This window comes from Microcebus murinus, chromosome 11 (genome assembly GCF_040939455.1).
Source record: "Microcebus murinus isolate Inina chromosome 11, M.murinus_Inina_mat1.0, whole genome shotgun sequence".
Classification (NCBI taxonomy): Eukaryota; Metazoa; Chordata; class Mammalia; order Primates; family Cheirogaleidae; genus Microcebus; species Microcebus murinus.
In genome coordinates, this window is record NC_134114.1 from 83787075 (window position 1) to 83799627 (window position 12553).

Consider the following 12553-nt stretch of genomic DNA (forward strand, 5'->3'; position numbering starts at 1 on the left):
TTGCAAAAAAACAAAAACAAAAACAAAAAGTCTTGGTGATTACAAAGCAACTATGAGGGTTAGAAATATATCTCATATAGAAAGAAACATCCAGCCTAGAAAACTGAAATATTTAAACCAAACTGAAAGAAAGTATAAGGATGTAAGATTATTACCACAGGATAAGAGCCCTTCTTTATAGCCCACAGTATAGGAAAAATCAACGAACTCTCTTGGGGAAATTATATTCCAAAGCTGACCAGCGGTAGTGTAACGCATCACACAGCAATTCTGAAATAAAAAAGAGGTAAGACAAATGCTATGATAGGAAACATATACAAATTCATATATCATAAATGAATCTCTGGAAAAAACTAATACTCATTTAAAATGTTTTATAATTATTACAATAATTCTCACAGTGATTCTGACAGGTCTAGATCTATATTCTAAATCTCACTCTTATATGAACTTGAAGGGAGATATATAATCAAAATACAGAGGTACAAATTACCCAGTATCCAAAATTCTAATGAAATATAATCACCTTTTATTCTGTATAATATTCCACATGGAATTAGTGGGTATAGATTGTTTTAGAATGTTTAAGATCAAATCCTCAAGTACTTTGATTATAATATCAAATATTTGAATTAAAAAATTAAGCGTTAAGAAATTAATAAGAATAGAGAGTGAGCCATTTTGGCTACATAATTCTATAATGCTTAAAGTGGTGTTTTTATCTTTGGTCTTTGATTTTGGCATAGTATTAATGGAAAAACTACACACACTAACCTAGAAATTTCAATATGATGGTGGTGTTTTCAAAATTTTAGATTTCAGAGCCTCAACTAAAGTTTTACAATTAAAGATGCTGAAGATTTTCTCAAGTATCAAAGGTAGAGCTACTGTGTAAAACAAATTCAGTTCTAACAATCATCAGTTAATGTGAGGAAATGCAAGCTTTTTAAGAGGCAGCACGGGATTCCCCCATGACATTTTTGCCGTGACTGCTATTCTCAAAGCAATGAATACAATGAACATAAGTGTATACAAATGCTCATGCTCACACACTCTGGCTTACTGTGCGGGCGCTCTCTCTCTCTCTCTGTCTCTCTCACACACACATACACACATAGTTTAAAGTAATATTTTGAAACAGATACCTCTTCCAAGTGCTCCAAAACATCCAGTGAAGTCATTAAGCTGTCCCAATCCAAACGACAAGGCCCTGGGCGTATGTGGTCTATTATATTATTGACAATGTCATCTAAAACACCTTGAGCTTTGTAGCTGAAGAAAAATAATTAAAGTCAAATGCTATTAGAATGAAAACTTCCAGCATGCCTTCATAGTTCACAGGTAACTTTGAAAGTAGGAGTAAAACTTAATGAAGGTTTTCTTAAAGGGAATAATCCCAACAACTTTTCTAATAAACTAAGTTCTACCAATTATTTTATCCGAATGTACCCTTTACTCTCAAATCTAATAAAAGAACTGAAGGCTTTGTATCATAATGAAGATAATAAAGTCCCTTTATGTTTAGGGTAGCCAAAAACAGTCTATAGTTTTGGCATAATGTTCCATTTATTTTTATATTATTCTTTTCTCAGTTATCTTTTAATATATCAATATATGTACATTTTTACCCTGACTTTTAAAAACTTATTTATTTAGAACAGAAGAATAGGCCAATGGAATAGAACACCAAGGAACCGACTCATGAATATAGTGGAACAACATATTTCAAAAGTGGCATTATATATCAGTATAGGAAAAACATGTACACTTCCATAAATCATGCTTAGATTCAAAGTTAACCTTACAAGAAAATGAACCCTGGATCTCTACTTCACACTATTCAAATCAATTAATTCCAGATAGATTAAATATCTCTGTGTAAAATGTAAAACCGTAAAACTTTGAGAAAAATAAACAAAAATCTTTGTGACCTCAGAAAACGGGGATTTCTTAAATACATAAAACACATTAAAACTACAAATAATACAAAAGACTGATTAAAATTAAAAACATGCATACCACACATGAAAAAAATTTTTAAACTAGCCACATACTAGGAAAAGATATGTACAACACAAATAAATACAGAATTATTGTAGAGAATATGTGCATAATTCCTATAAACAAATGAGAAAAAGACAATCCGAAGAAAAGATGGGCCTAGGACATGGTAAGATTGACCTGAAATGTCAATAAATATACAAAAGATGCTCAACTTCACTACTAATCAAGTAAATACTAACAAAGATACAATTTCATTCATGTCCCTCAGATCGTAAGAGATTAAAAACTTAATAACAAGTATTGAATGGAGGGGGATGAGAATTCAAACTGTTACTTTAGAGAGCAAGTTGGTAATGTCTAGTAAAGTTGAATGACATACATCCCTAAGTCCCAAAGAAAATCACATGTGTATAAGGACACATGTACCAAGAGATTTATTACATAACTGTACTCTCTAGAGAAGAATTGACAACAGCCTAAAAATCTATCAATAGGCAAATTTGTACACATAAATAAACATTGTCATATATCCATATGAAAGTTAGTGAACAGATTTACATGTAACAATATGGATAAGTATTTGCTGAAAAAATTAAAGGCAAATTATAAATTGAAATACACACTCAAACATACACGTAAATGTAAAAAATACATTAGATAATTATTTTATTGTTTATAAATATATAAATCTATGGTCAAGGTATGAAATGGGAATAATATACACAACTTCAGGATAGTAGTTACCTCTGAGGAAGAAAGTAAGTCTATGAAATAAGAGACCGGCTTTAGCTCTTATCAGTAACTCCTTTTTTTTAAAGCATCTGAAGCTGTTTAATCATCTAATATCTTAAGCCAAGCTTACATTATCTGCCCTATCCTAAATCTGCTCTTCCCTCTTGTGTTCTCTAACTTGAGGGGGGGTGGAATGCAGGTGGTGGTAACACAAATTAATCCTGTCACACAAATTAGAAATTCTGGGATTCAACTTTGACTCTTCTTTATCTTTTAACCTCATTCAAAATAATCAGACATAATGTTTTTATCAAGATGATTTCCCAATGTAAGTCCTTAGAACAGTATCTGATTCTCAATAAATGTTAGTTATCATTGCCACCACCACCACTAAGTCTTTTATGTTCATTTGCCCTTGCAGCTCCTGTGCTAATACTGCCTTAGTTTGGGCACTCAGTGTCCAAACACTTCATCAGTTCCTATCTCTTTTGATCACATAACTCTTTAATAATCTAAAAACAGCCACCAATGTTTCTCATCTTCGTTTATGTCATAGATTCAATTCCCTCTGCCTAGAACATGAAGCCCTTCATTTCATAAGAAACACCTATTCTTTCCTTAAGTCGCAGCTCAAATATTAGCTCCTCTATGAAATTTTTTCAGATTTCCAAGTACAGTGCTCCCTTGGCACTTTTTGTACTTTTCAGCCCCCACTAGGAATTTGCTGATTCTTAAAAGGACTTCCATACTGCTTATAATGCTTGATCTAAGTCCAGTTTCCCTGTCCTTGTCAGAAATATTGTACAATTCATCTTTCTGTAAATCCTATCTTTGGCATTACCCTTCAGAACACTGTAATACTAAGAGGGTCCAACAGTTTCATTTTTAAAAAGTGCTGAGTCCTAAGATGTGAAGAATATGCTACTCCAATTGAACAAGGTGATTATCTCCACTGGCTTTAAAAAACAATATATTTTTCCTGGTTATAGGCATAATTCATGTTTAACTATAAGTAAATACCAAAAAAGGAATGAAAAAAATCATCCATGATAATACTATGTAGTGGTGAATATTTGATGTTAAGTAAGAACATTTTAATAATAAAAATGCATATTTAAAGTAAACCCACAACTGTGCTACATACAATTTAGTATTCTGCTTCATTCACTTTTCATTATATTATGAGCACTTCCTTACATTATTAAATCATCTTTAAAAATGTGGTTTTTAAAGGCTACATAATATTCTATTTATAGATGTTTCATAATTGAATCATTCTCCTGCTATTGATTATTCAGGTTGTGTATAATTTTTAATATTATAAATAATAATGTGATAGAAAAAGCAAGTACTTCAATCATTATTACCTTTCTGATGATTTCTTCAAAATAAATTCTTAGAAAATATACTACAGCACTGAGTAAATGTAGAATATTAGAAGGGCCATGTACACCATACTATGAAATTCAGACTTTATCAGCCATTTGATATCATATCATTATTTATAACCTCCTCGCCACTAACTCAGTCCACAAAGGACATGGACATTCTTAAGGCTCTGAATTTACAAGGCCAATTTGCTTTTCAGAAAGTTTAAAATTTAAAAGCAAAAGCCAAATCTTACTAAGCAATAATCATTTAGTGATCATGTATACGCACATATCTACACACACATATATGTACACACGTGTGTACATATATGAAATTTAGCAGTGTCTTAAAAGCTACATAAAACTATAAAAATTTACTTACAGATATCCATTAAATTCTTCTGAGGGTTTTCTCCAAACTGTTACATCTTTCTAGAAAAATAAAAACATTGTATGGTAATAATTACATAGGTGGAAGCCTAGACACAAAACTGACAATTTTACAAGTCTAGAGCATTTGCCTTTGCATTGAAAAAAAGTTCATTTTCTGAGATGCCTAAAAGTCATCTATGCCATGAGATGATCCATATTTGAATTGCTTCTATTTCTTAAAGTTCTTTACAGTGTACTTAAGTTACAGACCTTCAAAAAAGATTTGTAGCAGCATTTCATGAGACCCAAACACTGTAAGATTCAGTGAGGACACTATCATTTGCCTTATTCCAATCTCATTTTTATCATTACGGATACAGTCAGACTACACATCAGGAATACCAATATTTCATTCTGAAATTGTTCATACCTTTTTAAAAATTACACAATTCACATTTATTATGATAATGCACAATGTTGCCCTGAATTGGTCCCTATTATTTTCTCCTGATCATTTTCCAAATACTTCTGAGTATCAGAAGTTAGAGCACTTAACTAGAAGAGTCCTGGGTTCCAGGGTTGGCTCTATCAACACTCAGCCATGTTGAGCAAGCATATTGGTAAAAAGGAATATTAACTAGCCACCCTCACAGGCTTGTTGACATATCTGAAACTATGCCAAACTATGCAATACTATATACTTCCTTAAATTGATAACGACACATTTTATTTGTTGTCTTAAGAGGCTATTCTTTAGGCTCTAGTAGCTATGAGTCTATTCTCATGCTTAATATCTAAAGAACTAATAAAGGAGTGCAGGATTACTACTGATAGGTTCCTTCCTTTGTATGACATTAGACCACCAACTCTATTAGCACAATTATATACTTGCACATCCATCCAAAGTAAGGTCTCTTGTCCATATTTTTTATATCATTTGGAAAGTCACCAACCAATTCATTGGGCAGAAGATATACTCCAAATATGAGTAATAAATAATTGAACTTACTGTTTTCTTAGCAACTCGCCACTTATCATCTTCAATGTTATGGTACTGTATGAGAGTGTTTTTAAGTTTAGTCGCAAAAGAAGTAACATCAGGCAGGCCTTCCATTTTGTCTTTCTGTTGTAAAGATCAAGATTAGCATTAGTAAATACCACAGTTCGATGCAATAGAACAATGGGTCTCAAATCTGGCTTCACAACATAATCCACTGAGGGAGCTATAAAAGATACCTATATCTGGACTCCACTCCAAATTAACTAAACAGAATAGGACCTGGGCATAAGTTTTTTTTAACAGCTCCCAAGGTAAGTAGCATATAACTACAGATGAGAACCCTACATTTTGAGTTATTAAACTCACTAATACAAAAAACGTGAAGACAGGAGGAGAGGGGAGTGGTTGTATCTCTCTTATCTATACGCTGCTACTCTCAAATATTTACCTCCAATCCTCATCTCTCAAATGAGCTTCAAACTTCTAGAGCATACTTAAAGCTTCAAGCCTAAGTTGTCATCTCTTGCCTTTCCTGGTTTCTCTCAATTTGTCGCAGTCTTCCTCATTTTAACAGTTTACTATTAAAATAGTAATTGAGCCCAGGTTCTCAAGTAAAAACACTTGGAATTATCCTTATTAGGAATAAAGAGATTCCTATTCACATGACCATTCCCCACTGTCTACACTGGCAGGTATCCTCAAACTACGGCCTACGAGGACATTTATCAGGCCTGCCCAGTGTTTTTGCCGCCACTGCCTGTCCTGCTTAGCTGCCAACTCATCTCGGGTCCACAGTGCACATGTCTGGAATGTGCACCACACTCTCCAACGGCCCTCCAATGATCTCAGGGACAGTGAACTGGCCCCTGTTTAAAAAGTTTGAAGACCCCTGATCTACAGCATTCCAGTCCACTACTTTTCCTTCTGTCCCTCAGAAAAGCCAAGCTTGACACTGGCTTTGAGTCTTTTGCTATTTAGACTTTTTGCAATTAGACTTTGAGTCTAATTGCTATTTCTCTGCCTGAACTGCTAGATGTCAAATCTTAGCATGACTAATAACAATTTGTAATGCCAATTTTGGTTTAAACTTCCTATCCTTAATATAGCTTTCTGCAAGTAACTATTTTTATTTTATTTTTTTTTTTTTTGCAAGTAACTATTATATCTTTCTTTCATCTTCTTCGTAGTGTTTATAACTACATGATAATTTGTTTATTTATTGGAGTACTATTTGGCTCTTTGACCACCTCATCCTTGACTAATATAGTGTAGAGGTACTTTTTTTTTTATTCACCACTATATCCCCACCACCTAGAACACTGCCTGGCACTCAGTAGGTCCTTAATAATATCGTTGACGTGTTTTTGCTTCAAACCAAGAATTATTTGTTCTTACTTTGTTTTTTTTTTGGTACCAGGGCACAAATTTCCTAGCACAATTCCTGCTTTTTCCTATTCTATCTCTACTCCTTCCACTTTTCAGTAAAAGGTTAAAGGAGAAAAGAGTTTTGGAGAAAGGTTGCCCCTTACAGAACCATCAAATTACCAAAAAGAGATAAAGATCTAAATGAAATCTCAAGCCTCAAACCTCTATGAGAATAAGGCTTCAACTGTCAGCTACCCCTGTCAACTAATCAGAATCACCTTTGTTATATTTTGTAGTAGTTGCTGTTTTTAAATGTTAGATTTCAAGGCCCACTGCCAAATAATCTGACTCAGTGGGTTTGTTCTGGGGTAGGCCCCAGAAATCTAGGTCCTTTAAAAAAGTCTCACTGATGATTCTATTATCTAGCCAGGGTTGAGAACCACTGATCTCAAAACTAAAGATGACAGAAATAAATCAAGGTTTCTCAATATTTAAATAGCACTTAATTAAAAGTAAAATGTATAAGCCATTAAAATTTATAAATACTAATATTATGTAGAAACATAGGTAAGTATACATCAAAATTCAATAACATAGCATTTAGAATCTGTGTATGTGATACAAAATACATAAGGATAGATCCTATCCACCCACATATGGAAAGTGAATGAGATTGTAGGGTCTCAGAAAATGATACCCCAAAATGAAGGCCTCAGAAGGAGCTGTCTTTGAACTTCTCCTGCCCTCCTGTTTCTTGTCTCTTATTCTCTTCTGAGCTAGCCATAGAAACTAGAATCCCTTATTTCTCGAGTGGTTCATAGAAACCAGAACTCCTTTTCTCTAAAGCCAGCCACAAAACCTAAAAATATTACTCTAACTTCCTCCAGGCACCTTTCTGTGTAAACAATAAAAAATAAACTGAATTACTGTTTGATTGTAGGTCATTAAACCCCCATACAAGAGGGATATTGCCCTAAACCTGGAAGGAAGGAATGCTGCACAGAGACACCAAGAAGTATCTAACCAGACAGGCCTTGCTGGGTTTTCCCACTCAGTCTATTAGCATTAGAGTATACGCATTTGTCCAATCATATTTATACATGGCTGTCCTTACTTTGTGGAACCTAAGCATAAAAATGGACACTTTGCCTGTATCTTTGGGTCCTCATTCTGAAGACTCTGATGTCACATAAAACTGTGATCAAAGAAATTTGTATGTCTTTTCTCCTATTAATCTGTCTTTTGTCAGTGATTTTCAGTGAACCTTCAAAGGACAAAGGGGAAGTTTTCTCTTGGCCCCAACAAGCTCATTCAAAAAGTCTACCAGTCAGAAATATACTCAATTTCAATTCAAGAGGCTTCTAACTTGATAGCCAGTACAATGACCTTATTCAAGGATATGTCATAAATAAGCACAAGTTCTTACAAAGGGAGTGTAAAAGAAATTTAATTTATCTATTACTGGGATCATTATGATTAAACAATTATTCTTTAAACCCAAAGGTCAACTGCCAGCTTCCTGTGGTTGCCAGATAAGAGCATTTTTTCAAAACTCTGTGATAAAAATCAAAGATGATATGGAAAGCTACTATTATCATAAGCAAATATTACCTTTGTGCAAATCCAGCACAGAAAAAGCTACCTAGAAAGCTACCTAGAAACCTAAGATGAAAATCTGAAACTGTAAGGAGCTTGTCTTGGTAATCATTCACTCCTACAGATCACTATACTCTTTATTATGGCTGATGGCCCTTTTATGTTATGTCTGAGCTTCATTGCCTAATTTCTACTCTTCTTTCCTGAACTCCCCTGAAGACTGGGTTAGCTCCCCCTCCAATATTTTCTCACAGCAACTCTGTACTGTAATCATTCACTTGTTATCTTCTCCCATTTAATTGTAAAATCTTTCTGTTCTGCAAGGTGGCTCACGCCTGTAATCCTAGCACTCTGGGAGGCCGAAGTGGGTGGATCATTTGAGCTAAGCAGTTCAAGAACAGCCTGAGCAAGAGCGAGACCCCGTTTCTACTAAAAATAGAAAGAAATTAACTGGACAACGAAAAATACATAGAAAAAAAATTAGCCAGGCATGGTGGCGCATGCCTGTAATCCCAGTTACTCGGGAGGCTGAGGCAGAAGGATCCGTTGAGCCCAGGAGTTTGAGATTGCTGAGTAAGCTGACGCCATGGCACTCTAGCCTGGGAAACAGAGTGAGACTCTGCCTCAAAATAAATAAATAAATAAAAATAACTGTAAAATCTTTGAACAAAAGCTTATTTAACGTTATACTCCTTTTGTCTAACAAACAGTAGGAAGGAACCCAGTGAATGAAGAAGGGAAAAATATACAGACAATAAGCTACTATTCTCATTTTATGGAAGACCTCAAGATACCTAAGTTGTGCCCAATTACACCAATCATCCTAGAGCTTTTGAATAACTAAAACTCCATTACCATAATTAAAGACAACAATTTCCCAAGTAAGTCAACCATCAAATATTTACCAAGCACCTAGTATATATGCCAGGTCCTAGAACTACAGAAACAGGTAAGATCTAGTTTTTGCTCTAGAAGTTGACTTATTCTACCCTTTAAATAAGCTTTAACAACAACAAAAACTAAAACATTAAAGACTTACATTAATAGCCCTTTAAGGGTAGTGGAGTGGAAAGTAGGAAGAGAACAAAGTATAAAATCAGAAAGCTTTCTTTTAGTCCAACAAAGTATTTCACCAGGCAGTTAATTCTTGCACGGATTTATTTTCATCATGATTGAGTTCAAAATGGAATAACAGTTAGTGCTAAAACTGCTACCTGTGTGTGAACAGGCGTAACTGAGCATCTCTCAAAATATATTCTAGAGCCAAAGAGGTTGGAGGTAGGGGATGATATTGTGGTTTATCAAGGTCTTGGCTCTTTCCTAATATAACAGGGCACTTACATTAATTGAAAGGAGAACACACAATTTGTCTTCCTACAATCTTCCAACTGTGGAGAATTTTTGGAAAATGTTTTAAATACCATTCTGAATTCCCTCTTACTAATTCAATCTTTTACTTCCTTTCTTGACCTTGTATCAGGAAATTTTCCACTCTAACACGTGTCAGAGAGAATAGGCACCCCTTAACCTTAGCAGAATCCACAAAAATGATATACTCATGTCAGTCCTATACCCAAGTGCTAAATACTGTTCACCATATTTTTCCATACTTTAACCTTTTAGTTCATGTTTTCTGTTTCCATGCTTTTGAAGTGATCACTAACAGTAACAGTGGCTGCCATCATAGCGTGGGCAGCCCTCTCAAGTTAAAAATTTTCTTGAAGCCATCTATCAGCACCATAGTCTTGACCAATGCAACTCGAATTATCCTCAATATACGTCACAGTGAAATAAATGGCCCTAAGTTCTATTTTAAATATGGAACATAATGAAACATTTTTACTTCTAATAAGAATTGAATGCCATGAAAATCTGTTTTATACCTATGTAGTATAACTAAATCAAAATTAACTTGTTAAAAAAGCCGAAGTATCGAACTTTTTCACTTTCAATTACCCGTTTAGTTTTCACCTATGTGAACAACTTCAGTCTAACATGCCACCCGCTTTCCCCAACATGTTGTATAAACCGAGGTCTTATAATTTAAATTTTCTATCTTACATAAAAATTTCAGCATATACTTGATTTCGAATCAATCTTGAGCTGCTAGTTTAATTTTTCTAACTCAGTCAGGTACAGTAGTTTCTCACTTTTTGAGGCTGGCCATTGAAGGAGCTCACTATTTAAAGGAACACAATGTGGAAGCATACTTCTACAATGTGAATAATAATTCTGTTTTAAGTACTCACTTTGGTGTATTCGCTTTACAATAAATGTTGAGACTTTTTATAACACTTAAGGCAATATTTAAATTCTAATGATATCATAGCTTTAATTTTGAGTCAAAGTTAGTGTTCAAACTCCTAATGCTGCAATATTTTATTTTAAAAAATAATAGCTAATGTTTATTGACCACTTACTATGTGGTCGGTCAGTCCTTCTGGCTGCTTCACAACGTATTACTTGATTTAATCCTCATAAACAACCTTAAGGGTTTATCTGTTTTTTAAAAAGGGAAAATAATGATAATAGGGAGGTTATGTCACTTGTCTAAAAATCACACAGCTAATAAGCGTTGTATTAGCCAGAATTCCAAACCAGGGCGTTTGACTTCAGAGTCTAAATAAAAGGTCTCTCTTGTAAAACTCCGGAAGCTGATAAAAGGCTGGAAGAAACTTTGCATAAAAAAGCCTGACCCCACTTTGAGCTTGTCATATTTTGTCCTGGCTCCTGAACCCCAAAATCTCAGGTAATCTTTCTTGAGTGCAAATTAAATAGTTACGCTAATTTACTGAGGAATTAATACATTTAGCACTGAACCTGGAAGATACTAAGCACTCGGAAAAGTTTATCTCCTGTCATCCACACCAGCCCCATCAGAGCATGGTGTGAGGGATGAACCTTTCCCTGTGCTTCTACTAAGAACCGGGCAGCGCTGTGCCCTTCACCGAACACGACGGAAATAAATGTTCACCCGGGCGCGAGAAGCGGGTTATTGCCGCCCCTGCCCCATTTAACAGATGAAGAAACTGAGGCCTAATCGGCGTCAAAGTACTTCGGCTGGTGAGGGCAGGGGAGAGGCGCAGTGCAAGCCCTGGCTGGGATCCTCCCGGCTCGCCCCTTCCCCTGCCGGCGCCTCGGCTTTCTCTGTCACCTGTGAGGGCGACACCCGCCCGGACGCCGGAGCCCGCCACCCCCAACCTCCACCGCGGCCTCCCTCACCCCACCGCTAGGAACCAGTCCAAGAGGACGCACCTACCAGAGCGCCCCAAACGCCACAGCCGTCCTCTCCCGGGCCGCCCCACTCTCACCGCGGCTCCGTGGCTCTCCCCACCGCCACCTGAGGTGAAGCGAGACCCGGAAGGCGCACGCTAAAGCGGAACACGAACCGGGCTCCCACTTTAGGTAACACGGCTTTCTTTAACATCACCCGAAGCAGCAGCCAATGAGCGTCAAGTAACTGCCGGTCGCAGCCAATTGGAAAGCACCAAGCTCTTCGGGGAGAGACCAGCCGAACCTCCCCCCAGCACCCAGCCCCGCCCCCTCGCCCGACCCCGGCGCTCTAGGGGATGGGGGGAGATGGCCGGAGCAGTGTGCGTTGGCTCGGATTGGCTGGCCCGGCAGCGTGTGGAGCGCTGATTGGTCGCAGGGAAATGGAATGATTCCGCGAGCGTGTGGGATGGCTGGAGGCGGGCCAGGGTTTTCCTAGGTGTCTCGGGTTGCCGGTGGGCTTGGATCAGTCGGGGTGGCCTGTGGCCACTTCATCTTGAAAAGATTTCGCAAGGCAGTAAACCGATTGTGAGAAATAAGAACACAAGGCGAAGTGAAGGATGACAATGATGGGTAAGGCTGGCCCAGATTCTCGGTTGAGAAGAACCCGGTATCTGTCGCGCAGCAGCTCTGTTCTTCCCAGGACCAGAAGTCAAATAAGAAAAGGCGTCCGAGCCGAGGATGATGGGCCCTTCCGCCTCCTGCTTAGTCTGATTTAGGGTTGACAGTGCTCGGAAGCTAAACGCATGTGAACAAAGTCACCGCCACTGTGTGAATTGGCCTCTCGCCAAACGTCCCCACCCCACCCCCACCGCAGATAAAAGTTCAGGGGACAACCTTAAAA

The 12553-nt window shown here is 36.9% G+C and overlaps 1 protein-coding gene across 2 annotated transcripts in view; it reads right to left on the reverse strand.

Annotated features, from left to right (window-relative positions):
- The window catches only part of STARD4 (StAR related lipid transfer domain containing 4), a 17218-nt gene extending 5352 nt beyond the window's left edge, over nucleotides 1-11866 (reverse strand). Inside the window, exons 1-5 of one of the 2 annotated variants that reach the window (XM_076008266.1) lie at nucleotides 11699-11866; nucleotides 5488-5601; nucleotides 4489-4538; nucleotides 1146-1272; nucleotides 156-270 (exon numbers count right to left, since the gene is read on the reverse strand). In XM_076008266.1, coding sequence (XP_075864381.1) covers nucleotides 156-270; nucleotides 1146-1272; nucleotides 4489-4538; nucleotides 5488-5592 — 397 coding nt within the window. In that variant the 5' untranslated portion in view covers nucleotides 5593-5601; nucleotides 11699-11866. Of the gene's footprint in view, nucleotides 1-155; nucleotides 271-1145; nucleotides 1273-4488; nucleotides 4539-5487; nucleotides 5602-11694 lie in introns of both variants that reach the window. The other variant, XM_012763770.3, reaches the window with a different exon arrangement.
- Between the last annotated feature and the right edge of the window lie 687 nt (nucleotides 11867-12553).